Genomic DNA, 24541 nt, shown 5'->3' with positions numbered 1-24541 from the left:
AGTGGAAATAAGTAAACATTAGGTATATGGGAGCTACTGTGCTTCAGTAGCAGGCTCAACTATTCTTTTCTCCAGTAGGAAAATCATAGGAACTTATCATCAAATGATATACCTTTATTAAGCATTAACTTTCAGAAGACAGAAAGCAATGAGGAAATCCCAACATACCTTGGACACTGCTTGCAGAAGTTCATCACGCATTCTTTCCTTCTCTTTCGAGCCTCACCTGGAGAAGGGTAGAACTGGGAGAGTGGAAAGTAATGGTTAGACACTGGTCAGTCACAGGTCAGCCCCAGCCCAGCCCCATCATCATCCCCACCCCTCAATACACACAGGTAAAGGAGATCAGAGGAAAATGGGATATCCCGTCCATTCCCAGTGTCTCAGGAGAAAGCTGAAGTTACTGCTGTTGAAGACGCCAATCAAACCAAACTTCACAGAGATTTCCTAAGAACTGAACTCTGGAGTAACAACCGCACAGCTGATCAGACTCGTACATTCCGCACGTGCGTGGATGCTAAGACGCTTCAATCGTGTCCAACTCTGTGCAATCCTATAGCCGGTAACCTGCCATGCTCCTCCGTCCATGGGATTCTCCAGGCAAGAATACTGGAGTGAGTTGCCATGCCCTCGCACGATCTTCTTGACGCAGGAATCGAACCCGCGTCTCTTAAGTCTCCTGCATTGGTAGGCAGGTTCTTTACCACTAGCGCCACCGGGGAAGCCCATACATTCTGCACAGTCATACTTAAGAGAACACAAACTGCACATCCGCACACACAGTCAAACGTGGTAACACAGACACAATCGCTAACTCACCACAGGTCGCACAATTACATTCACACGGTTGCAGGCACCCCACTGTCTTGGTGTTAAGAGCACGTACCACCATATGGACACACAGTCACCATTCCACAATGACAGGCATCCTATATCTGCATACGGGTCGCATAACCTACCCCCTTCTCACTCCATTCCGCCAGCACAGAAGCTCCGTATCGGTCTCTAGTCTCTTCAGTTTAGACCTTTCGGGTCGCCCGAGGTCCGAACCTGCACAGTTGAACCAGGTCCCCAGGGGCCCACGATCTCTGGCCTCACGGATCTAACGGTCCCGCCAGGCGTGATGAAATTTCGAGTTCCCGCGAGAAGAGTGACAGGCCGACAGACCCTCTGGGAAATGTGGTCCAGAGTTGTCCCCACGACCGATTCCTCTCAGCGCCCTGCCTGGACCCACCCGAAACGACTGCTCCTTCAATTCAGAGGTTAGCCAGGTCTCGGAGTTGCAATTCGCGGTATCTCAGCACGCTTGGGCTCCGCTACCCGATAGGACCTGGCTCAACCCCTCCCTCACACAGGAAGCGCCTGCGACTTTCTGGCCGGAAGTTGACTCCGGCCGCGGGACCTTCTGGGAGGTGTTGTGTTGTGGAACGTCCGTTGGGAGGCGGGCGCGGAGGGATGGTTCGGAGTTATCCGCACCTGACCTTCCCGGGTGTCGCCTTCTCCCGGCGTCTCAGACACTGCGCGCTAGATGCGCAGTCGGGTGTTTCCGGCAGGTGACGCTACCGCGTCCTCGGAGCGGGACTTTAAGGAGGCCCTGAAACATTCTTGGCTGAAGCAACGAGGCTGGCGCGCGGAGCCTTTAAGGAGGCCCAGAGTGGAATAGTGGCAGTGCGGAGTGCTCCGGGTGGGAGGACGCCCCTGGAGGGTGGTTGGAGTTCTTAGAAAAAGAAACTGGTGGAGAGTTAGAGTGTGTGTGTCATTATGACGGCCTGTGGCGTTTCAATGCTCTGTGTGTGTGTGTGTGTGTGTGTGTGAGAGAGAGAGAGAGATTGTGATGTGAGGAGGATGAGGGGTGTGGTTATGTGGGTGTGATGGGATGTTTGTGTCATGTGATGTTTGTGATTGTGATGTATGATAACGTGCGGTGTTGTCTGTGTGATTATCAGACAGATGTACAGTGTATGTGAATGTGACGAAATGTTTGTGATTGTGATGTGTAGTGGTTCTTGTCTTACCTCAGTTGACTTCTGTTGTCGCCTTTTGGCATAATTGGCAACCGCTTGAAAGAAATTTCTGTATCTGGTTTCACGTGGTCTTTCCTCCCTATTGGTCATTCTTTCTTAGTCTGCTTCCCAGCCCTCTTTGCACCCCGCCCCTAGCCATACTTAGCCCTGTTCTGTTACTTTCCAGTTTCCCTTGGTTATCTTTTTCAGATGTATTATTTCATCTTCCTATGGCTTCTTTTATTATTTGTATTAGTTATTGTGATCATAGTAATGCTGCCTAACAAACCACTTTTAAACTCAGTGGCGTGCAACAGCATTTATTCTGTTATTCACAGGTTTGCAGAATCTCTGTGTTCAGGTTATGTAGGCTGGGCTTGCCTGGGGGGCTGGGCTGCAGAATCCATTCAGACCTGCTCCACGTGTGTTCTTTATGCAACTCAGGAAAAAAGGACAGTGTTTACCAGGGCATGTTCTTCTCTTGGTGGATCACCAGAGTACAAGATAATCATAAAAACCTCTGCTCCCAAGTATACTAATGTTACAGATGCCTGAGCTTAACATTAATTATACCCACAGTTAGAGGGCAAGGCAAAATTAGATGGCAAAAAATGTGAATGTCTAATCCTGTTAGAGGTGGGTGAAGAATTGGGACTAAGATTTCAATCTGCATCATGAGGAAACATGCCTCTTTATCCTGGTGAATGTCTTTTAGTCCACAGTTCTCTTTTGTCTGTTAATATTGTTTTTGGGTTTTGTTACTGTATTTTCCAGGAATTTCATTTTACGACCCCTTCCCTTTATGTCTTTATACTCAGGTCTGCCTCTTATAAAGAGCATATTGCTGGGCTTTCCCCCCTTCTATCCTGTTTGACTTATTTTAATAGGTGAGTTTAATTCATTTACATTTATTGTGGTTGCTGATAAAAATTTGCTTTATTTTCTGCTATGCCTTCTTTTTAATTGAGCAGGTTTACCTTATCCCCTTTTCTCTCTCCACTGCTTTGGTTTCCTATCCTTGAATTTTTAACATGCATGTTTATCAAAACACAAACTAAATAAGATTTTAGAACACTTGAGCTCCAAACTATCCACCCATTTTTTGTTTTTCTTATCTGAAATATTGCTTTCCTCTAATTTTAATTACCTGAAATTAGTAGTATTTCATTTGCCCATGATATACAGTTGACCTTTGAACAGTATGGGGATGTGAATCCCCTCCCCTTCTTTTTCAGTCAAAAATCCAAGTAGAACTTTACAGTTGGCTCTGTGTATCATAGATTCTGCAATTGCAGATTCAACCAACCTCAGATTGTATAGTAGTACTGTTATATGATTGATTGAGAGCAAATCTGTGTATCAGTGGACTCATGCAGTTCAAACCCATGTTGTTCAAGGGCCTACTCTGTGTGTATGTGTGTGTATTTAAAATTATGGGAAAGTAGAGAGAACATAACAAATGACATAAAATTTGCTGTCATGATATCCTTACTCTGATGTTCATTGAAGCATTATTGAAATAGCCAAGATATGGAAACATCTTTCTATTAACAGATGAATAGATAAAGAAAATGTGGCATATACATACATGGGAATATTACTCAGCCTTAAGAAAAAAGTAAATCTTGTCATTTGTGACAACATGGATGAACCTTTAGGACATTATGAAATAAGTAAAAGAAGCCAGTTGCAGGACAAATACTACATAGTTCTTTTTTTTTTTTCTTTACACAGTTCTTTTATATGAGCTATCAAAAATAAAAGTCTTTCATATGAGCTATCAAAAATAATCAGATTCAAAGAAACAGAGAGTAGAATGGTTATTGCCAGGGGCTGGGAGAGAGGGAAATGGGAAATTGTTTTCCAGTGAGTGCAAAGTTTTGGTTATGTAAGATGAATATACTTTGGAGACCTGTACGACATAGTACCTATATTTTTTAAATGGTATTATGCACTTTAAAATATGTTGAGAGTAGGTCTCATGTTCAGTGTTCTTACTGAAAAAACTAAACAGCCCAAGGAAGTTTTTGGAGGTGATGGATATGTTTAGTACGTTGGTCACGGTATTGGTATCATAGATACATATGTCCAGACTCATTAGGACATATACATTAAACTTGTGCAGTTTTTTGTGAATCAGTTATACCTCAATAAAGGAAAAAAAAAAACCTACAAAAATTTACTGTCTTAACCATTTTCAAGTCTTCTTGAAACCACTTTCAAGTTCAGTGGCATTATATCCACATTGCTATGCCACCATCACCACTGTCCATCCATAGAACTTTTTTGTCTTGTGAAACAGAAACTCTGTACCTATTAAATAATAAGTCCCTGTTCTTAACAATCCCCCAGTTCCAGGCAACCACGATTCTACTTTCTATCTCTCTGAATTTGACGCTACCTCATTATGTACTCTGTATACCAGATCATACAGTATTTGTCCATTTGTGACTATTTTAACTTAGCATCTCTTTAAGGTTCATCCATGTTAAAGCATGTGTCAGAATTTCCATCCTTTTTAAGGCTGAAGAGTATTTCATTGATTGTACATACCATGTTTTGTTTATCCATTCCTCTGTTAATGAACAGTTGGATTGTTTCTATCTTTTGACCATTGCAAATAATGCTGCTACAAACATGAGTATACAAATACCTGTTCAAGTGCCTGCTTTCAGTTCTTTTGGCTATATATCCACAAGTGGAATTTATGGATTGTATATTAATTCTGTTCTTAATTTTGTGACTGCCATACTGTTTTCCCTAGTGGCTATGCCAGTTTATCAACATATTTTCTGAGCACCTACTAATAGGAGCAAAACAGACAAAAATAAATCCCTGTTTTCATGTATTTTATGAGGGGATGGACAACATGCATGATAAATTATATAATTTTGTTAGTGATAATGGACTTTGGAAAAACACAGAAATGGTGTGAGGGATATTAGGAGTATATCCCAGGCATAATGCTTCTCAAAATTTATTATAATTGAATGTTTTTTTTTTCTGTTTTTATTTCTTTTCTGTCATACAGAACAAGGATTAGTCTCCTCTCTTGTGTATGATTTTTTTTTTTACCATAGATGATAAATTAATGTCATATGACAGTGTCACTGTGACATGAGTATAGTTCTCATTTCAAATGAGTATGGGAATTCTAAGTTGCAACTCTTATTTACCTCAATTGTCAAGATAGATAAGAAATGAAATAGCTGGACTTTTAATGCAGCTCTCTTTCACTCCAAGTTTGGGGTTCCTGAAAAGCTGAATGTTTTTTGACTCAGCTTTATATCTGTCACTGCATTAGGCCTATACCTTTATGCTCACAAAAGATATTTGAGGAGGAGATATTATGTGAACGTGACTATTTTTATCCCCTTTGTTTCTAGACTCTTGGTGTTTCTATTGGTTCAACATGAGTTGCTCAGTCTGAGTTGTCTTCCAAACTCCTGCTATCTCAGTATCTCTGGTCAGTGACCCCAGGGACTGTGAATTAGAAGCAAGGAAGTCAGTTGTTTGGGACTATATTAGTTATCTATTACTGTATAAAGAGATAACTCAAAATTTAGTGGCTTAAACAACAGTAAACACATTATCTCAGCTTTTGTGGGAAGTGGGGAGGGTATTCTGGCTCAGGTATTTCATGAAGTTGCAGTCAGTTGTTGGCAGAGCTGCAGTCATCAGAAGGCTAATGGGGATTGGAGGATTTGCTTCCAAGATGGCTGGCAAATTGGTGTTGGTTGCTGGCACAGGCCTCTCCCTAGGGCTGATTGAATATCTTCATGTCATGGTAGCTGGCTTCTTCCAAAGTACATGATCCAAAAATGTGCAAGATAGAAACAACAATGTCTTTTATGACCTAACCTTGGAAGTCACACATTGTCATTCTGCAATATCCTATTGGTTAGACAGGTCAACTCTATTCAGTATGGGAGGGGTGTATGAGAAACATGAATACCAGAAGATAGTGATCCCTGGGGGCACCTTGAAGGCTGGTTCCCATAGGGATAGGGATGCAGTGAGAAGACATGAGGTAAATTGAATTTATATCATAAACCCACAGGTCCTGGCTCCACAAAGATAAGACAGATCTGTGATGTAAGGAGAAAGAAGCATGAAGAGCAGGTATCTGTTATGGAAGGAGAGCTCCTGATCTGAGACCTTCCCCACCAGCTGGGGAGTCCTGAGATAGAGTGGACCCTGGAATTGCTAGACCTGCACCCTATCTTAACCCCTCTGTATGGATTGTGGAAGGACTGAAGGACATTTTAACCTTCAGAGATCAACAGTAGCAGTGTGACAATGAAGCGTTTGACTCGGATGATGGAAAGGACAGGTGAGGTGGCTCAGAGGTGAGCAGAATTTAGGAGAGAGGATGTAAAAAGAGAAGTTCAGTACTCCTACCAAGAAATTACACAAGTTATTGACTGTTGTCATGTTTTGTTTTGTTTTATAATTTTGCTGTACCAGGTCTTAGTTGAGGCATTTGGGATCTAGTTCTCTGACCACGGATTAACCCTGGGCCCCCTGCTTTGGGCCCATGGAGCCACTTGACCACCAAGGAAGTCCCTTTGTCGATGGTTTCTATTCACTTGATAAGTGCTTTTTAAATAAAATTTTCATGTAATTTATATTTCTCTTAAATACATTTTGATTTTTTTTAAGTGCTGTTAAATATATAACTATAAACAAAAGTTTCAAAAAAAAAAACACACACACACAGAAGTTTCCTGTTCCATTACTTCCCATACCCTCTTCCCACTAGCCATCAGCAACTACTTGGAACATTTATTTTCTGGATATTCTGGTATTCAGCTCTGCTTTCCTGAATAACATCCTCATACTGCTAATGTTTGATTTCTGTTTTAGATATTTCCTATTGACTTTTGACAGTGGAGGTGGGGATTTATCTCTGTTTTCTGCGTAACCCCTTCCTCATCACCCTCTCCCGATCCTGACTCCCACCCACTGTTCTTTCCCTTCTTTTTAATATGGTGTTTTGTTGGAAGTTAAAGGTTGACCAGTGTCAGGATCTATATGCATTTTCTTTTGAGCTAGTCAGTTTTCCCAGCAAGAAGTCCTAGGCAGATTGAGGAGTGTAAGCTGGAACACTGGGAGGCAAACAAAGGAAAAAAGTTGAGGGGAGTACGTCATCTTTCAATCTGACAACTTTCACTTAATTCCCTTATTTTCCCTACATTGCTTCAACCCCACCTTATATTTAGGTCCTTGTTTTTCAGCCCCACCCCAATCTCCTGCTTGCAGAAGTAACTAGTGCCTCTGTTCCTGAGGCTTTCAAGTGTTCTGCCATGATTTCCCCAACCTGAGGCTCAGTTAAGCTTCACCCTTCTCTAAGTTAGAAACCAGTCATCTGTCTGCTCTCTAGCTTTCAAAATTTTGTTGACATCTCTCTCTCTTTTTTTTTTTAAACTTTTATTTGCATTTATTTTTTGCCGCATTTATTCCCGGGCCATAAGTTTGTGTTTCTTCGGGTTCTTCTGGGATATCTTATTCTTCTGTGCAACCTTGTCTTCTGGTTTAGGAACAATCCATTCTTTTTCAGAAAGGATCATCTCAGTGTGGCAGGGAGAGCTCATGTGTGGGTTGATCCAACCATGAGCTCTATAAGTCCTGTGCTGTATCCTGGGGGCTTTGTTCACCTGGATGTGCTCAATGACCAGAGAATCTACATCTAACCCCCTTAAGTTCAGCATTACTCCCTGCATTTTTGAGCATGTGCAGTAAAAATTCAGCACTCTTTCTGGGCTGCTGATCCTGCGTCCAGCCCCACTGTTTGGCCTACGCACACCTACCAACTCCACTGTTGTAACGACGGAATGGCACACATTGCTTCTTTAAAGTGACACCCTTCAGATACTTGGTGGCTTTTCTGATATGCATACCCTTTATGGCCTGGGCAGTTTCACGAGTGTTCTTAAAGTAAACACAAAGATTTGAACCTCTTGATTTGCATGATTTTGTGGGGTTTTCTGGGTCGAGTGAATAGCCCACCATTTTTAGAGGTCACCTGAGGCTGCTTACTGGAAAAGGAAGTGTTGACATCTCTTATCTGTCAAAGTCTTCTATATTCTTTGTCCTTGTGAGATTTTTTTCTTTTGTTTCTTTGATTTTGCTTGTGTTTCAGAGAGAACAGAGATAAATACAAGTGTTCAGTCTTTGATTTCTAACCTGAAGGACCTGAATTGTTTAGGGTAAAAAATGTCAATTAAGTTATTTTAAAATGTCTTTAGAATTATAACTGTATTTCATTTCATCATATGAATATTCCACAGTGCCTATAACCTGTATATGATTAAAGTTTTTCCAAATTCTTTATAGTACTTCATAAATAATTTAATCCTTAAATCTCTGTATTATTTATTATTATGTACTTAATATGTCTCCTATTAGGAATAGGATCCTTATATCAGGATCCTATGGAAATAGATTCATTGGGCACCCTAGACTTAGCCCTCTAGAAATTCCCATAGAATTCTATAGGATTAAATTATAAGCCATCTGTGTACATTTCAGTGTGTCTGTAGCCTGGTGGTGGTGAATATTTCTCAAAGCTCTGAGGGTCATTACAGGTAATCTTGTAGCTGATGTTGAAGATTTCTGTAGTCCTTTATCTGGAGCTTCAAAGTAAATAGGTTTTTATTTCTTTTTCCTCAGCTTGGCATTCTCCAGACTCTGCCCTTTTCCAGGAAGAAGAGGATATGGCCAGTTCTCTTGTATGTTTTAAGCATGTATTTGTTTCCTGTATTATTTTACAACCAGTTGCAATGAGTTACCTTAACCTACCAGTAAGTTGGAAAAAAATGAGTCAAAAATCATGGTGAGGAAAAACACAAAGCAAAAGCAAACTGAAACATAAAGTTCATCTGATAGCTTACGCTGTTTTTGAGGAAAAAAACTTATAATTCAGGAAAGAAAAAAACTTTTCATTGACACCCAGATCAAAAAGAAATCCAAAACAATTCCATAATTCTAATGATTTTAAACTCAGTTTACTAAAAGTCTTTCTTGGTCATAGGTTAAAATTAGAATTATATGGCAGAGTAATTTGAATACTTCTTTAAAATGATCTAATATTTTCTTCATTGAAATTTTTAAAGTTGAGCTAAAATATATACTAATATTCTATGACAAAATTTTTTGTGGTTCTGATATCCATAGCTCTTCATGTTTTTTTTTTAATGGTCTCAAAAGATGACAGTATTCTTCATATTTTTACAAAATGACTCATTTTCCTCTGCTGTTGATTCTTTTTGTTTCCAACTCTGGAATCCCTCACACTCTTATATTTTAAATATTTCCCACTTTACTGGCTCTTTTTTTCTCAGCTCGTATCTTTTCCATCTTGAAACACACATATGCACTTCTGTTGATCATATGATCCTGTGACTCATCCAGTTATTTCTCCTTTTGGCAGAGTGATTTTTCTGGGCCTAGACAGACTTGGGTTCAAATCTTGGCTGAGTGACTTACTAAGTGCATGATTATGGGCAAGTTTCTTTATTCTTTATCTCTTTGGCCTTAGTTATGTCATCTGTAAATGTAATAATAATAGAACCTATCCCATAGGAATATTGGGAGGGCTAAATGCACAAGTAAGTGTTCCATAAATGATAAATATTGTTAATAATTATTATATATATCACTTTCTTTTGTTAACTGTATTCATTGGCCTACTTTTTTAGTTTAGCATATAAAACTGATAAAAGAGAAGATGCCTTATTCATGTTCACAAAAGTAATCCTTGTCTTCAATAAACCTGCCATAAACACTGTAATAAGGCAAAACTGTAAACACTTTTTGTAACATAGAAGTATATTGGAACTTTCCAGGTGGTCCAGTAGTTAAGACTCCACCTTTCACTGTGGCAGTTGTAGGTTCAATCCCTGGTTGGGGTACTGAGGTCCCATATGCCTCAGCATGTGGCCAAAAATTAAAAAGAAAACAACTAATAATTCTTAAAAATCAGTAATTAAGAATATAGATAATTGGGTGAAGAACATGAGCAAGCAGTTGGAAAAAATGCAAGTGGCCAGTAAATACTTTAAAATATCATTAAAATGTCACAAAGAAACAGACTGTCAGATTTGTATAGATAGATATTTTTTTTCAGATGTATTTTGAATTCATGGGTAATGATTATCCTTTAGAGGATTCCAAATAGTTCCTTGTGAGTTTTCTTTAGAAAGTAAAAACCTGGAGGTAACGAGTTGTGATCTACATATAGGATACTCTAAGCTTTCAAAAAATTTATGTAGTTCCTCTCAGATGCCAGAGTCAGACGTTTTGGTCTGGATTATCAACTAGAAATGGACTGCCTATGTTTCTGGACATGCAGACCTAAATTCATTCTAGAATATGGTTAAAATTATATTCCATGGCAGCTTATTCTATAGCAATAAGTATAATAGCTTTATTGAGTACCTATTATGTACTAGTTTTTTTGTGCTATAAACTGTACATAGCTTATTTCCTGTAATCATTACCAGAAGCTTGTGAAGTCGATATTATTTTAATTTTTACAGAAAAAGGAAATGAAGCACAGAGATTAAGAAACTTTCATAACTTCATGCATGAAGTATATAATAAAGAGGATTCAAACCCACTCAGCCTGACTCTAGGACCACCCTCTTATGATACTATACAAATGGAAATCCACTCCTAAGTGAAGAAATGTAAATTTTGCCAATTGACTGTTCATATTATTTGTCCATTTTATGTTGTTAGTCCTTTTTCTACTTGAAATTAAGAAATTTTAAGAATGCCTGCTTCAGCATTAGGATTTATGCAGGTATCTGCTAATTTGTCAGTTACATATTATCATGTATCTTTTGTTGTATATAAACTTTAAATTTGAATAGTTATATCTAGCCTATGATAGATATGGCATACAATAAGAATTCAATCAAAATTAATATGCAACATTAATTTTTATTGTTGTTAAACTTGGGGGACATTTATTTCTACTTTCCTATATCACCAATCCTGTATATGAGTGGTTAAATCTTATCTCCTCAGGAAAACATAGCACTGTTGAGTGACTGTTATATTCTATGGAGAACTTCAATCTTTGGTCACAACATTAAGAGCTCTTGGTTTTGGTCTCATAAGCCCTCTTTGAAATGACCTGTGCAACATTAATGAAGTGTTCTTTCATGAGTTGCCAATGTTGTCTTTTCTAAGATATCTTTCTTAATATTATAATATAGGGATAGTTTCTTTTCAAACCTTTGTTTTTCATATTTAGTCTTTGATCCACCTGGAATTTAATTTTGTAATTGGCCCAAGGTAGGAATTGGCTGCTAATTATATCAGTAAAATTATTTTTGCATGTAGACTAGTTGTTCCAATACTGTTTGTTAAATAAATACTTCCTTTGTGATGCCACTTTTACCATATACATGCTTAATCATTTCTAGGCTATTTACTTTTTAAAGGTTTATTTATTTATTTATGGCTGCACTGGGCCGTCATTGCTGTGCTCGGGCTTCTTAGTTGTGGCAAGCGGGGACTACTCTTTGTTGCGGTACTAGGGCTTCTCATTGCAGTGGCTTCTCTTGCTGCTGAGCTTAGGCTCTGGAGCACGCAGGCTTCAGTTGTTGTGGTATGTGGGCTCAGTAGTTGTGCATAGACTTAGTTGCTCCCTAGCATGTAGGATCTTCCCTGGACTAGGGATTAAATGCATGTCCCCTCTGTTGGCAGGTGGATTCTTTACCACTGAGCCACCAACGAAGCCCATTTCTAGGCTCTTTATTCTGTTTCTTTAATCTATTTGTCTACATCTATACCAATACTATACTCTGTGTGTGTATATGTGTTTACATTGTTTTAATTACTTTATAATAACCCTGTTTGATTGACAGGGATCTGCACAGTGTTCTAGTTTTTAAGAAATTTTTCAGCTACTTTAGGACCTGTGTACTTCTCTTTGAATTTTAAAATCAGTTTATTTCCTATCTAAGGAAAAAAACCCATTCGGATTTTAATTGGAATTGCAAAGAATTATAGACTACAGACCTTCCTGACTTATATCTGTTAAACCCATCATAATTTAAAAACATTATAAATTGAAAATATATTTAATAATATTTAATACATCTGACCTTATGTTTCCACAAGTTCAGCAATGGAAAGTAATCAAGACTTTATGTGAAACCACCCACTATGGATACAAGGCTTTTTGGAAAGCCCTTTGGAATTTATTGCAAAGTTTGTTTGTAAGCAAAGGAATAAAAATGGTGGTGGCTCAGGTTACCAAATCATGTGATAACATGTTTACAGAATAATCCTAGAACAGCGTCACCCCCTTCTCCACTAGTTAGACCCATTCAACACCGAGGAAGCAACATGGAGGAGAATTGGCAAATTAATTTTAATAAGATGCCCAAGTCCAGAAGATGCAAATATTTATTAGTAGTGGAAGACATTCACTGGATGAATAGAAACTTTCCCCACACAGACAGAACAGGTCTCGGAGGTAACAAAAAACTTGCTTTAGGAGATAATCCCACATTTCGGATTATCTCAGTTTATACAAAGTGATACTGAACCTGCCTTTACCTCTAAAATTACTCAAGTAGCTGAAAGCTTGGGGATAAAATATTCCCTTCAAGCAGCATGGAGACCCCAATCCTTTGTGGAAAAAATGAGCAATATTTTGAAGCAAACTATAGCCAGATTCCCTCCTCCAGGGAAGAATTTGGCTATTGTTACAAATTCCACTTCAGTATTCTTGCCTGGAGAATCCCATGGACAGAGGAGCCGGTGGGCTACAGTCCATAGGGTCACAAAGAGTCAGACATGACTGAAGGGATTTAGCCTGCACATCCAACCTACCAAACGTCGTAGCTTAGTTTAGCCTACCTTAAGTGTGCTCAGAACACTTATATTGGCTTATAGTTGTGGAAAATCATCTAACACAACGCTTGTTTTATAGTAAAGTGTTGAATATCACATGTGATTTATTGAATACTGTAGTGAAAATGAAAAATAGAATGGCTGAGTGGGTACAGAATAGTTGCAAGAGTTTATTGGTTGTTTACCTTTGTGGTCATCCAGCTGACTGGGAACTATGGCTTGCTGCCACTGCCCAGCATCACCAGAGAATATTCTACTACATATAGCTAACATGAGAAAAGATTAAAAATTTGAGCTATCTGCATTTTCTTCACTTTCTCTCCATTGTAAAGTTGAAAATTTGTAAGTCAAACTATTGTACATTAGGGACTATCTGTAATCAGAGAATAATTGAAACATTTTTTTCTATCACAAAGATGTTTTATTTTAAGAAAATCCACTAATATAATTTATCCTATTCAAAAAAAAATATAATCAGCTCCATAGAACTGCTAATTTTTCTTAAATCAGAATATGAGACTTTTAGGAGGATATATTTATAAAATAGAAGTAAAAGGATACTTCCTTAACATGATATTTTAAAAAATCATTCTACGTACATAATAAGCTAAAAGCCAGAATCATATTTACTGTGGAAAATGAGACATATTCCTACTAAAGTCAGGAATGTGACCAGATTGCTCATGCTACCACATTTATTTACTAAAATTCTATATACATATAGGGCTTCCCTCATAGTTCGGTCAGTAAAGAATCTGCCTGCAATGCAGACCTGGGGTTTGATTCCTGGGTTGGGAAGTTCCTCTGGAGAAGGAAATGGCAACCTACTCCAGTATTCTCTCCTGGAGGATCCCATGGACAGAGGGTCCTGGCAGGCTACAGTCTGTGGGTTTGCAAGAGTTGGACATGACTTAGCGACTAGACCGCCATCACAACTATATACATATAGAAAAGAGAAAAAAGATAAAAGTTGGGAAGGTGCATACAAAATTATTATTTCTAGATGATACATTTATGTGTGTGTACACCTGAAGATGAAACAAGAGAATTCAAAACAGTATGGACACAAAATTAATATGCAAAAATTAATAGCATTTCTATATACTAATACAAACCACAACCAGTTCAGAAATAAAATGGAAGCTGGGAATTCCCTGGCAGTACTGTGGTTAAGACTCAGCACTTTCATTGCCATGGTCAAAATTCAGTCCCTGGTTGGGGAACTAAGATCCTGAAAACCCTGTGGGGCAGCCCAAAAATATATAAATTTTAAAAATGAATAAAATAAAATGGAAGAAAGATGTTAAGAGTAATAACAAAATCCTAAAGGAAAAAAAGATGTTTATGGGAGAAAGAAACCTTTAAAACATTACTGAGACCTAGGAGAAGATTTGAGTAAATTTTTAATATATACTTTTTAAAAATAAAATTGTCATTATTAAATCAATATGAATTCTCTTTAATCTTCAGATTTATTGAAATCTCAGATATTCTAAATACACCTTTTAGAATAAGGCAGTTCTGTTCAAGCTGAGTGTAGAAGACATTTGGAAAATAAAAATATATAATATGCAAGAAAAAAACATGAAAAAATACTGTGTGTTATGCTCCAAGTTTTAGAAAGAATAACATTTATTTAATATTTGTACAACTTTAAGGAAAAAATATCCTTTTACAAAAAGTTGCCAGTCAGCATATACACCATAGAATTGATGTAATTACCTTTATGCCTTCACTGTAAACTTTATTTTTAAAAAAGATTCATCATATTAAGTATCTTAAAAATGAAGGAGAAGGAGACTGCTGTGATTACCAGCAGGACTTCTGGAAATGTTAAGGCTTCCTGTCAGGGCTAGAGTGATTCTCATCTTTTTCTTGGTTCTGTCTGATAGGAAAAGGAACAAAAATTTAATGACACAAACTAAATTTATGTTTTTTGACAATCCCCTTTGTTCCTTGCTCCAAAGATGGAATTATTGGCATATATACATGTAAAGAGCATCAATATCTTAGGAAAAATAGACTGTTATAAAGCACTGATTCATCATTGTATACAGTTAGAAATTAACCCATATTTACTTTTGTTACTTCTTTTACAGTTTCTGTCAAGTCTTTTTGGATATGAAATTTATGCTCATACACTAGTTAGTGGGAAAAATGTTCTAATGGTAATTTACTAGAGGTAGTGAAAAATACGGTTTTTGTTGTTACCTATTTTTTTAATGGTTCATATTCCATGAAAAGTGAAAGTGTTAGTCACTCAGTCATGTCTGACTCTTTGCAACCGTATGGACCAGACTCTATCCTTGAAATTCTCTAGGCAAGAGTACTGGAGTGGGTAGCCATTCCTTCTCCAGGGGATCTTCCTGGCCCAGGGATCGAACCCAGATCTCCTGCATTACAGGTGCATCCTTTACTGTCTGAGCCACGAAGGAAGCCCAATAAGGGTTATTTATTCCTGAACATTTATTAAATGGTTACTGGGTGCTAGGCTCAGTTCTGCGTTTTTCACATGTTTTTGGTCTCATTTAGTCCTCATAACACCCCTTTGAGGAAAATGCCGCTTTACAGATGAGGTTCAAATTTGGCTATTTGTTGAGTTTACACAATTCATTAAAAAAAGAAAAAGAAAAAAATTTTTTTGGCTATGCCAAGAGGCTAATGGGAATCTTAGTTCCCTGATCAGGGATTGAACCTGGGCCAAGGCAGTGAAAGAACCAAGTCCTAACCACTGGACTTCCAGGGAATTCCCACACAATTAGTAAATTTTGAGGTCAGGATTTGAACTCATGATGTCGGATTCTACAGCCTGTTGACCAGTAAAAATATCTAAATCCAGTTTCATTTTGAGGGCTTAGTTCTTTGAAAAATTTTCAATCAACTATGTGTTGAATCAGGTTTCTTTTCAGCTTTTCTGCTTCTTTTCTGAGTAGAACAACAGGTCTTTATTCTTATGCAGGTTGACTTTGTGGACTTTGGGCTCTGCTTTGGGCTGCAGATCACCTGGTCTTGACACAGGCTGTGGGATGGGCTCCTAGCTCCTCCAGGTTGTGTTCATTCTGGTGAACGGGCAGCAGCTTCCTGGGGCAAGCTCTTCACTTGCCCGATCACTGGAGTACATGGACCAAGTCAAAGGGTGTGTTAAAATACAAATTCAACTTGAGTACATTTTGAAGATCTTCAGTTCAGTTCAGTTCAGTTCAGTCGCTCAGTCGTGTCCGACTCTTTGCGACCCCATGAATCACAGCACGCCAGACCTCCCTGTCCATCACCAACTCCTGAAGTTCACTCAAACTCATGTCCATCGAGTCGGTGATGCCATCCAGCCATCTCATTCTCTGTCGTCCCCTTCTCTTCCTGCCCCCAATCCCTCCCAGCATCAGAGTCTTTTCCGACGAGTCAACTCTTCGCACGGGGTGGCCAAAGTGCTGGAGTTTCAGCTTCAGCATCACTGCCTCCAAAGAACACCCACTGCTGATCTCCTTTAGAATGGACTGGTTGGATTTCCTTGCAGTCCAAGGGACTCTCAGGAGTCTTCTTCAACACCACAGTTCAAAAGCATCAATTCTTTGGCACTCAGGCTTCTTCACAGTCCAACTCTCACATCCATACATGACCACTGGAAAAACCATAGCCTTGACTAGATGGACCTTTGTTGGCAAAGTAATGTCTCTGCTTTTCAATATGCTATCTAGGTTGGTCATAACTTTCCTTGCAAGGAGTAAGCGTCTTTTAATTTTATGGCTGCAGTCATTTTGCAGTCATCATCTGCAGTGATTTTGGAGCCCCTCAAAATAAAGTCTGACACTTGTTTCCACTGTTTCCCCATCTATTTCCTATGAATTGATGGGACCAGGTGCCATGATCTTAGTTTTCTGCATGTTGAGCTTTAAGCCAACTTTTTCACTCTCCTCTTTCACTTTCATCAAGAGGCTTTTTAGTTCCTCTTCACTTGAAGATCTTACTGGCTTTATTTCATGATTCATGAGTCAGAGAACTTCCAATCTAGCAGATATACAGGAACTTTGAGGAGCTATACCAAGTTAATTTTACATGCAGAGGGAGAGGGGCAAGGAAGTTACAGTAGCAAAAAGCAAATTGGTTCTGGCCCGATTACTTTCCCTTAGGGGATGATAGGGTCTGTCAGACAGATTACTTCACTAATGATCATCAGGTGATTTCTGCTTGACTAGTTTAATAGTCCAGTTCTAGTAGAGGCTGAAACTAATTAAGTCTCAGTTTGGTGACGTGAGGCTTAGCATAAGTGACTCCATTTTGGGCCTGTTGTCTTATTTTTAACAGGTGTAAGCATTTTTCTCATGAAAAAGTATTGGGTTTTGTCAAGTGCTTTTTCTGCAGCTGTTGAGATGATCATATGAATTTGTTCTTTATTCTGTCCGCATTGTGTATTACATTAGTTTATTTTCAGATGTTAAATCAGTATTGTTAAATCAGCATTCCTGGGATAAATCCCGCTTGTAATGGTTTGTAACCCTTTACATATATATATATATATATATTTTGTTTGCTTTTAACGAGCAGTTTCAAGTTCACAGCAAAGTTCTCCATATACCTCTTGCCTCCACATGTGCATAGCCTCCCCCATTATCAACATCCCCCATCAGAGTGGTACAGTTGTTACAATTGATGGTCCTATATTGACATGTGATCACCCAATGTTCAATAGTTTACATTCAGACTCACTCTTGGTGTTGTATAATCTATGAATTTGGACAAATGTATGTACATGTATATATATGTGTGTGTATAAATATGGGTGCTTGCCTGGTAGCTCATTGATAAAGAGTGGGGTGTGTGTGTATGTGTGTGTGTGTGTATATATCTGCCTGCAATGCAGGAGACCAGGGTTTGATCCCTCGGTCCGGAAGATCTCCTGGAGAGGGGAATGGCAACCCACTCCAGTATTCTTGTCTGGAAAATTCCCTTGACAGAGGAGCCTGATGGGCTACAGTTTATGGGTCACCAAGGGTCGGAAATGACTGATCAACTAACATATACACACACATATATACATGTATCCATCATTATAGTATCATAGAGAATATTTTCACTGACCTAAAAATCCTCTGTGCTCTGTCTACACATTTCTTTCCTCTCCTCCAATGCCTGGTATCCACTAATCTTTTTACTGTTTCTATTTATAGTTTTGCCTTTTCCAAAATGTCGTATAGTGGAATCATACCATAGATAGCCTTTTCAGCTCAGCTTCTTTCACTTAGTTACATGCATTTAAGTTTCCTCCATGTCTTTTCCTGGCTTGAGAGCACATTTCTTTTTAGCAGAGTAATATTCCTTTATCTGGGTGTACCACCATTTATTTACCCATTTACCTTCTGTCTTCCCTACTGTTCCCATGTCCTCTTTCTTATTAGATCACACAACTGCTTGGACAGGTTCTGAGCCTGTGAATCATATCTGTGTCATCTCTGTCACAGCCCAGTACAAATCAGTGACAACTGTTTCCGGCGTCCTGCAAAATAAATGATGAATTAATAAGTTTGCTGATTCAGTAATAACACATTCCTACAGGGTATTTCTATTATGGTATATCTTCTCCCACAGTATAAATACAAAATTAAGTATTTAGAAATTAGAAAACTGCATATATGGTATCTGATCCCTGGATACTATCTAAATGAGTTCTTGCATGTTTTGACCACAGTGTTTAGCTTTGATGACTTCAAATTGTGTTTTAACAGGAAACAGTGACATTTAAGGATGTGGCTGTGGACCTCACCCAGGAGGAATGGCAGCAAATGAAACCTGCTCAGAGGAACTTGTACCGTGATGTGATGCTGGAGAACTACAGCAACCTAGTCACAGTGGGTAAGGGGAGCTTTGCAGTCTTACACAGAATTCTGTTTTTGAAATATGTGAAGACTTCAACTTGCCATATGTCCTTAACTAGCATTTCCTTTCTTCATATGATTGTATGTGCTAGTCTTTAGAGTAAATGCTAATTATTTTGTGTCATTGTGAAAGTTCCTCCATCATCTTTCATAGGCCCTCCAGTCCCCAGGACTCACCCCAAGATCTGGATGGTTGTCTCCAGCATTAACATTCAGGTCCTTTGCTGTCTCTCAAAATAGGTTGTCAAGTCACCAAACCAGATGTGATCTTCAAGTTGGAGCAGGAAGAGGAGCCATGGGTGGTAGAAGAAGAAATGCTTGGGAGGCACTGTCCAGGTGAATAAGTGAAAAGGCAGGTCTGAATGAGAAAGCCACATAGCAGTTGTTCAGGAGGTCGATGCCATTTCACATTTTCCAAGATTTGCTTAAGTCTTCTAGAATGACAGAAGATATGAATGCCTTGAATTATGGTGACACTCCTAGATACTATTCTTCTTATGTTGCAGCTCTCTTCCTTTTTTCAAATTTTAAATGCTAAAACTTCCTAGCTCATTTACAGCCTTACTTTCAGGATTAGTGTCCCTTTCTATGATCCTTAAGCTTTCTCATTCCTTTGTATTCACAGGTTTTCTTTTTTGTGTGTTCAATATTTGAGTTAAATTCCCTTTCATTTCTTTTCTTCTTTCTATTTTGAAAAGCTTCAGATTTGTTTTGTAACAATACTCACACTTTCTGTTGTACTTCACAACTCTCACAATCCAATATAGCTTTGAAAGTCTCTGACTTACAGTTTGTTACCTCCTCCTTGCTTATTCACACCTTTCATTCCTTTAATTTTTTTGAAATATAATATATACACCCTTTGTTGAAAAATATTAACAATCCAAAAGGTAACATTAACAGGTGAGTCTCTGTCTTACCCTTCACATTCAGTCCCTTTTTTTTCCAAGTTAAGTACACTTTTTTTTTCAGAGTCGTGCTGACTATTCTTGTTTATTTCACTATATGAATTTTATTTTTTAATTTATTTTTTGTTTATTGGTGTTTTTTATTTTCAGGTGGAACAGTTTATTAAAGGAATTAAGGAATTTTTTTTTTTTTGGTCTGTGCTGGGTCTTTGTTATTATGTGGGCTTTCCTCTAATTTCAGCAAACAGGGGCCTGCTTCTCTTCCTTGGTGTGCATGGGCTTCTCATTGTGGTGGCTTCTCTTGTTGCAGAGCACGGTCTCTAGGGCACTCAGGCTTCAGTAGCTGTGGTTCTTGGATTCTAGAGCACAGTCTCAATAGTTGTGACGCCGGGGTTTAGTTGCTCAACAGCATGTGGGATTTTCTTAGCAGGTGGATCTTTACCAACTGAGCCACCAGGGAAGCCCCTTCACTGTATGAATTTTAGATTTAATTATCTATTTCCAGGGAAAAACCTGTTGGATTTTTTTGCTGGGAGTGTGTCAGAAGTATAAATGAACTTTCAGTGAGCTGACATCTTTATACTGTCAAGGTTTTCTATCCAAGATCATGTTCTCTGTCTTTGTTCGGATCTGCCTGTTTTGTACCCTTCAGAAATGCTTTCCAAGGTTTCCTTTATACCTGTTGTAAATTTCTTACCAAGTTTATACCTAAGTAATAGACAAGAGAAAACAAGCAGTGCTAACGGAATTGGAAAGGATCCTATAAACCATCTTTATTTACAGATGATAAGATGATATCCCTTAAAACATAAGAGAATCAACTTCAACAGACTTAAAGAGAATTCAGTGATATGGTAAGGTATCAAATTAACAAGTAAAAATCAGTTGTTTTCATGTATACTTGAACAACCAGATAGAAGATATAAGGAAAAGGAAACCACATTAATAGTTGTAACAATATAGATAAAATACTATTCTGGACATGGGCATAAAACAATAAAAAAAAAAACAAAGTCCTGTCTTCAGGGAGCTTATAATTTAATGGGACCTAGAGTTCCTGAGATTTTGAAATTAAGAAAATATCTTTTTTTAAAAAAACCTTTTATTTAGTTGATAGTTGGCTATGTATAAAATTCTTAGGCCACACTGTCTTCTCTAGAGGTTTTTATAGACAGTTCCCTGAAGACTTTAGATAGTCCTCTACTGCTTCTTGGACTTGAATGTTGCTTGGAGAAATCTGAAGCCTGATTGTTTTCCTTCATACATGACTTGATTTGTTTGTCTGGATGCCCATAGGTTTGTTTTTCTTTAAAGCTTTAGAACTTTATGAGGCTTATTGATCAGTCAATATCAGTTTTTCCTTTCAGCTTTTGTATTCATATATTTTGGTTCTTGTAGTGTCATATAGACCTGAATACCTGTCATTCCTCATCCTTGAATAAGGATTTTTTTCTGCTGGACCCACTGTTTACTGAAGAAGTGTTGCAGATTGTCCAGAAAAATACTCTGAGCTAGTAGGAAGCCTCTGTTGCTTGTATCGACTTCCTTTGTCATACAGAGTTTTGTGTTAAGAGTTGGTTTTCCCTTTACTACTTCTGAATCAGAGATTATCAGTTGCATGCTTTCTCTAACATTCAGTTTCTCTTCTACCTTCCTATGTCAATATCCTGCTTATACGAGAATAATAGCTATTTGCATCTCCGCAGATATTTGCATCTATTTAGTTCTATCTTTCCTACCTTTTGACAGGGCCAGAACAAGATGATTATGTTCCACCAGGCAGACTTAACACATCCAGATTCCATTGTTGTAAAAAATGACTCATTCATTCTGTCCACAGGGTGTGCCTTCTGTTTTGGAGAACTCTGTTCACCATGCTTTCTCTCTGAGACAAGAAATAACAGCCACTGTTTCTTGGTTTCTTTCCACCTATTTCTGTTTATCCTCTGACTTTCCTTATACTTTGGAATTGCAGTTTAGCTGCCTTTTAGTATAATAGAACACATATTTCTTTTTCTGTTTATTCTTCATGTTTGCAGAGAGGAGAGAAGATAGAGATGTTTAATTCCACCATGTTGAAACAGGAAAGTCTCTTCTGTATTTGACCCTAGGGATCACCCTTCTTGAAAATGTCTTCTTTACTCTTCTCTAAAGGATTCTGATTTCTCCTCCATTTGTTTATTTTTTCTTATTTCCTTATGGACTGTGTTTTATATAATTCCTCTTCTCCAGCCCTCAAGAACATTATTGAAACTAGTTCTAAATTACATATGGACTCCTTTTTCCTTTATGTACCTTCATGATGTAGATGTGTTCCTGCCTTCAAATCAGTATGTAACTCCGGACTTTAAATTCATCCTCTTTTCTTTCAGCCCCACTCTTCTCCCTACCTAAATCCTCTATTGTGTGTGTGTGTGTGTGTGTGTGTGTGTGTGTATGTGTATATGTGTATGTGTTTGTGCTGCGTGGCATGCAGGATCTTAGTTCCCTAGCCAGGGATCAAACTTGCACCCCCTGCAGTGGAAGTACAGAGTCTTAACCACTGAACTGCCAGGGAAGTCCCCCCACTTTAGCAAATTTCTGAAATGTTATCAATAGAGCAGTAGGAGAAATATTCAAAAGTAATAATTTTTGGTCCTCCATTTTAGAAGTTTGGAAAGTTGATGAACAGATCAAGAAGCAACAGGAAACCCTTGTGAGGAATGTCACATCCATCTCCAAGAAAACTCTGATTAAGGAAAATGCCCTTGAATATAAAAATGTTGCAAAAGTATTTCCTCTGGACTCAGACATTGTTACTTCAAGACAAAAGTTCTTCGAATGTGACTCACTTGATAAGGATTTTGAACATAGTTTAGACTTATTTAGTTATGAGAAAGGCTTTATAAAAAAGAAAAGTTATGAATGTAATAAGTATGGGAAACCATTTTACCATTGTTCATCCCACGTCATAACCCCCTTTAAGTGTAATCAGTGTGGACAGGACTTTAGTCATAGATTTGACCTCAACAGACATGAGAGAAGTCATGCTGGAGAGAAACCCTATGAATGTAAGGAATGTGGAAAAGCTTTCAGTAGGAAGGAAAATCTTATTACACATCAAAAAATTCATACTGGGGAAAAACCATATAAGTGTAATGAATGTGGAAAAGCTTTCATTCAGATGTCAAACCTTATTAGACACCAGAGAATTCATACTGGAGAGAAACCTTATGCATGTAAGGATTGTTGGAAGGCCTTCAGCCAGAAATCAAATCTCATAGAACATGAGAGAATTCATACTGGAGAAAAACCCTATGAATGTAAGGAATGTGGAAAAGCCTTCAGCCAGAAGCAAAATCTTATTGAACACGAGAAAATTCATACTGGTGAGAAACCTTATGCATGTAATGAATGTGGTAGAGCTTTTTCTCGGATGTCATCTGTTAATCTACATATGAGAAGTCACACAGGGGAGAAACCCTATAAATGTAATAAATGTGGAAAAGCCTTCTCCCAATGCTCAGTATTTATTATACATATGAGAAGTCATACAGGTGAGAAACCCTATGTATGTAGTGAATGTGGAAAAGCATTCTCTCAAAGTTCATCCCTTACTGTACACATGAGAAATCATACAGCTGAGAAACCTTATGAATGTAATGAATGTGGAAAAGCCTTCAGCCGGAAAGAAAATCTCATTACACATCAGAAAATTCATACTGGAGAAAAACCTTATGAATGTAATGAATGTGGGAAAGCTTTTATTCAGATGTCAAACCTCATCCGACACCAGAGAATTCATACTGGTGAAAAACCCTATGCATGTACGGTATGTGGAAAAGCCTTTAGTCAGAAATCAAATCTCACAGAACATGAAAAAATTCATACTGGAGAGAAACCCTATCATTGTAATCAGTGTGGAAAAGCTTTCAGTCAGAGACAAAACCTCCTTGAACATGAAAAAATTCATACTGGAGAGAAACCATTTAAATGTAATGAGTGCGGTAAAGCTTTTTCTCGAATCTCATCCCTTACTCTTCATGTTAGAAGTCATACAGGGGAGAAACCGTATGAATGTAATAAATGTGGAAAAGCCTTCTCTCAATGCTCATTACTTATTATACATATGAGAATTCACACTGGTGAGAAACCCTATGAATGTAATGAATGTGGAAAAGCATTCTCTCAAAGAGCATCCCTTTCTATACATAAGAGAGGTCATACAGGTGAGAAACGCCGAGTGTACTAAATGAATAAGACTTTCTTTTAAACTCAACCCAAGCTTTACTTAACTTTAAAATATCTTGGCATAATCTCAAGAAATGAACAAGATTCTTAGGAAAAAATTGAAAGCTTTATTGAAGGGCAAAAGATTGGAGTAAAGGAGAGAATGTAGATGGAGAGAATGTAGATGGAAAAACCCAATATTATAAAATGTCTGTTCTTCCTAACTTAATCTATAGACCTGCTAGAGTTCCAAACATCTAACAGGAATTTTCTAGGATCTTTATAAAATGATTCTAAACCTCATAAATAAAAGTCTATGGATTGCTGAGATAATATTGAAAAAGAACAGAGAGGACATACCTTCTACCATATACTATATGTATAGCGAAGTTATGGTCATTTAATAGTGTGTAATATTAGTACATTAATAGGTAGATAGAAAAGTTTTACAGAATAGAATGCCTAGAAATAAACCCGTGAATATATGCGAAGTTGTTGTGTATTAGGCATGACATCATAAATCAGTAGGAGGAACAGCCTAGTCAATAAAAATAGTTGGAGTACTTGAATCTCCATACTGGGGAAAATAAAATTACATACAACCTTACAACATGTAACAGAATTCCAGAGGATTTGAACACTGAAATGTGAACAGCCAAACTCTGAACTTCTTGGAAGG

The 24541-nt window shown here is 38.0% G+C and overlaps 2 protein-coding genes, 1 non-coding gene and 1 pseudogene across 3 annotated transcripts in view; 1 reads left to right on the top strand and 3 right to left on the bottom strand.

Moving 5' to 3' along the window:
• Nucleotides 1–24541, bottom strand: part of LOC128063939 (uncharacterized) — a 357926-nt gene that overhangs the window by 137060 nt on the left and 196325 nt on the right. The gene's annotated exons all lie outside the window — the stretch shown is intronic.
• On the top strand, nt 1662–23884 carry LOC128063581 (zinc finger protein 568). The gene is made up of 6 exons (XM_052656373.1): nt 1662–1684; nt 2822–2890; nt 8676–8734; nt 18596–18722; nt 18986–19081; nt 22302–23884. The coding sequence occupies exons 3-6, from the start codon at nt 8720–8722 to the stop codon at nt 23882–23884; spliced, it is 1821 nt and encodes a 606-aa protein (XP_052512333.1). The 5' UTR covers nt 1662–1684; nt 2822–2890; nt 8676–8719.
• Nucleotides 7460–8015, bottom strand: LOC128063583 (60S ribosomal protein L17-like; annotated as a pseudogene).
• On the bottom strand, nt 11021–11147 carry LOC128064214 (small nucleolar RNA SNORA25). The gene has a single exon (XR_008200934.1). It is a non-coding gene; the product is annotated as a small nucleolar RNA SNORA25 (small nucleolar RNA).

Source organism: Budorcas taxicolor, chromosome 18 (genome assembly GCF_023091745.1).
Source record: "Budorcas taxicolor isolate Tak-1 chromosome 18, Takin1.1, whole genome shotgun sequence".
Taxonomy (NCBI): Eukaryota; Metazoa; Chordata; class Mammalia; order Artiodactyla; family Bovidae; genus Budorcas; species Budorcas taxicolor.
This window is presented reverse-complemented; position numbering and strand designations above follow the sequence as displayed.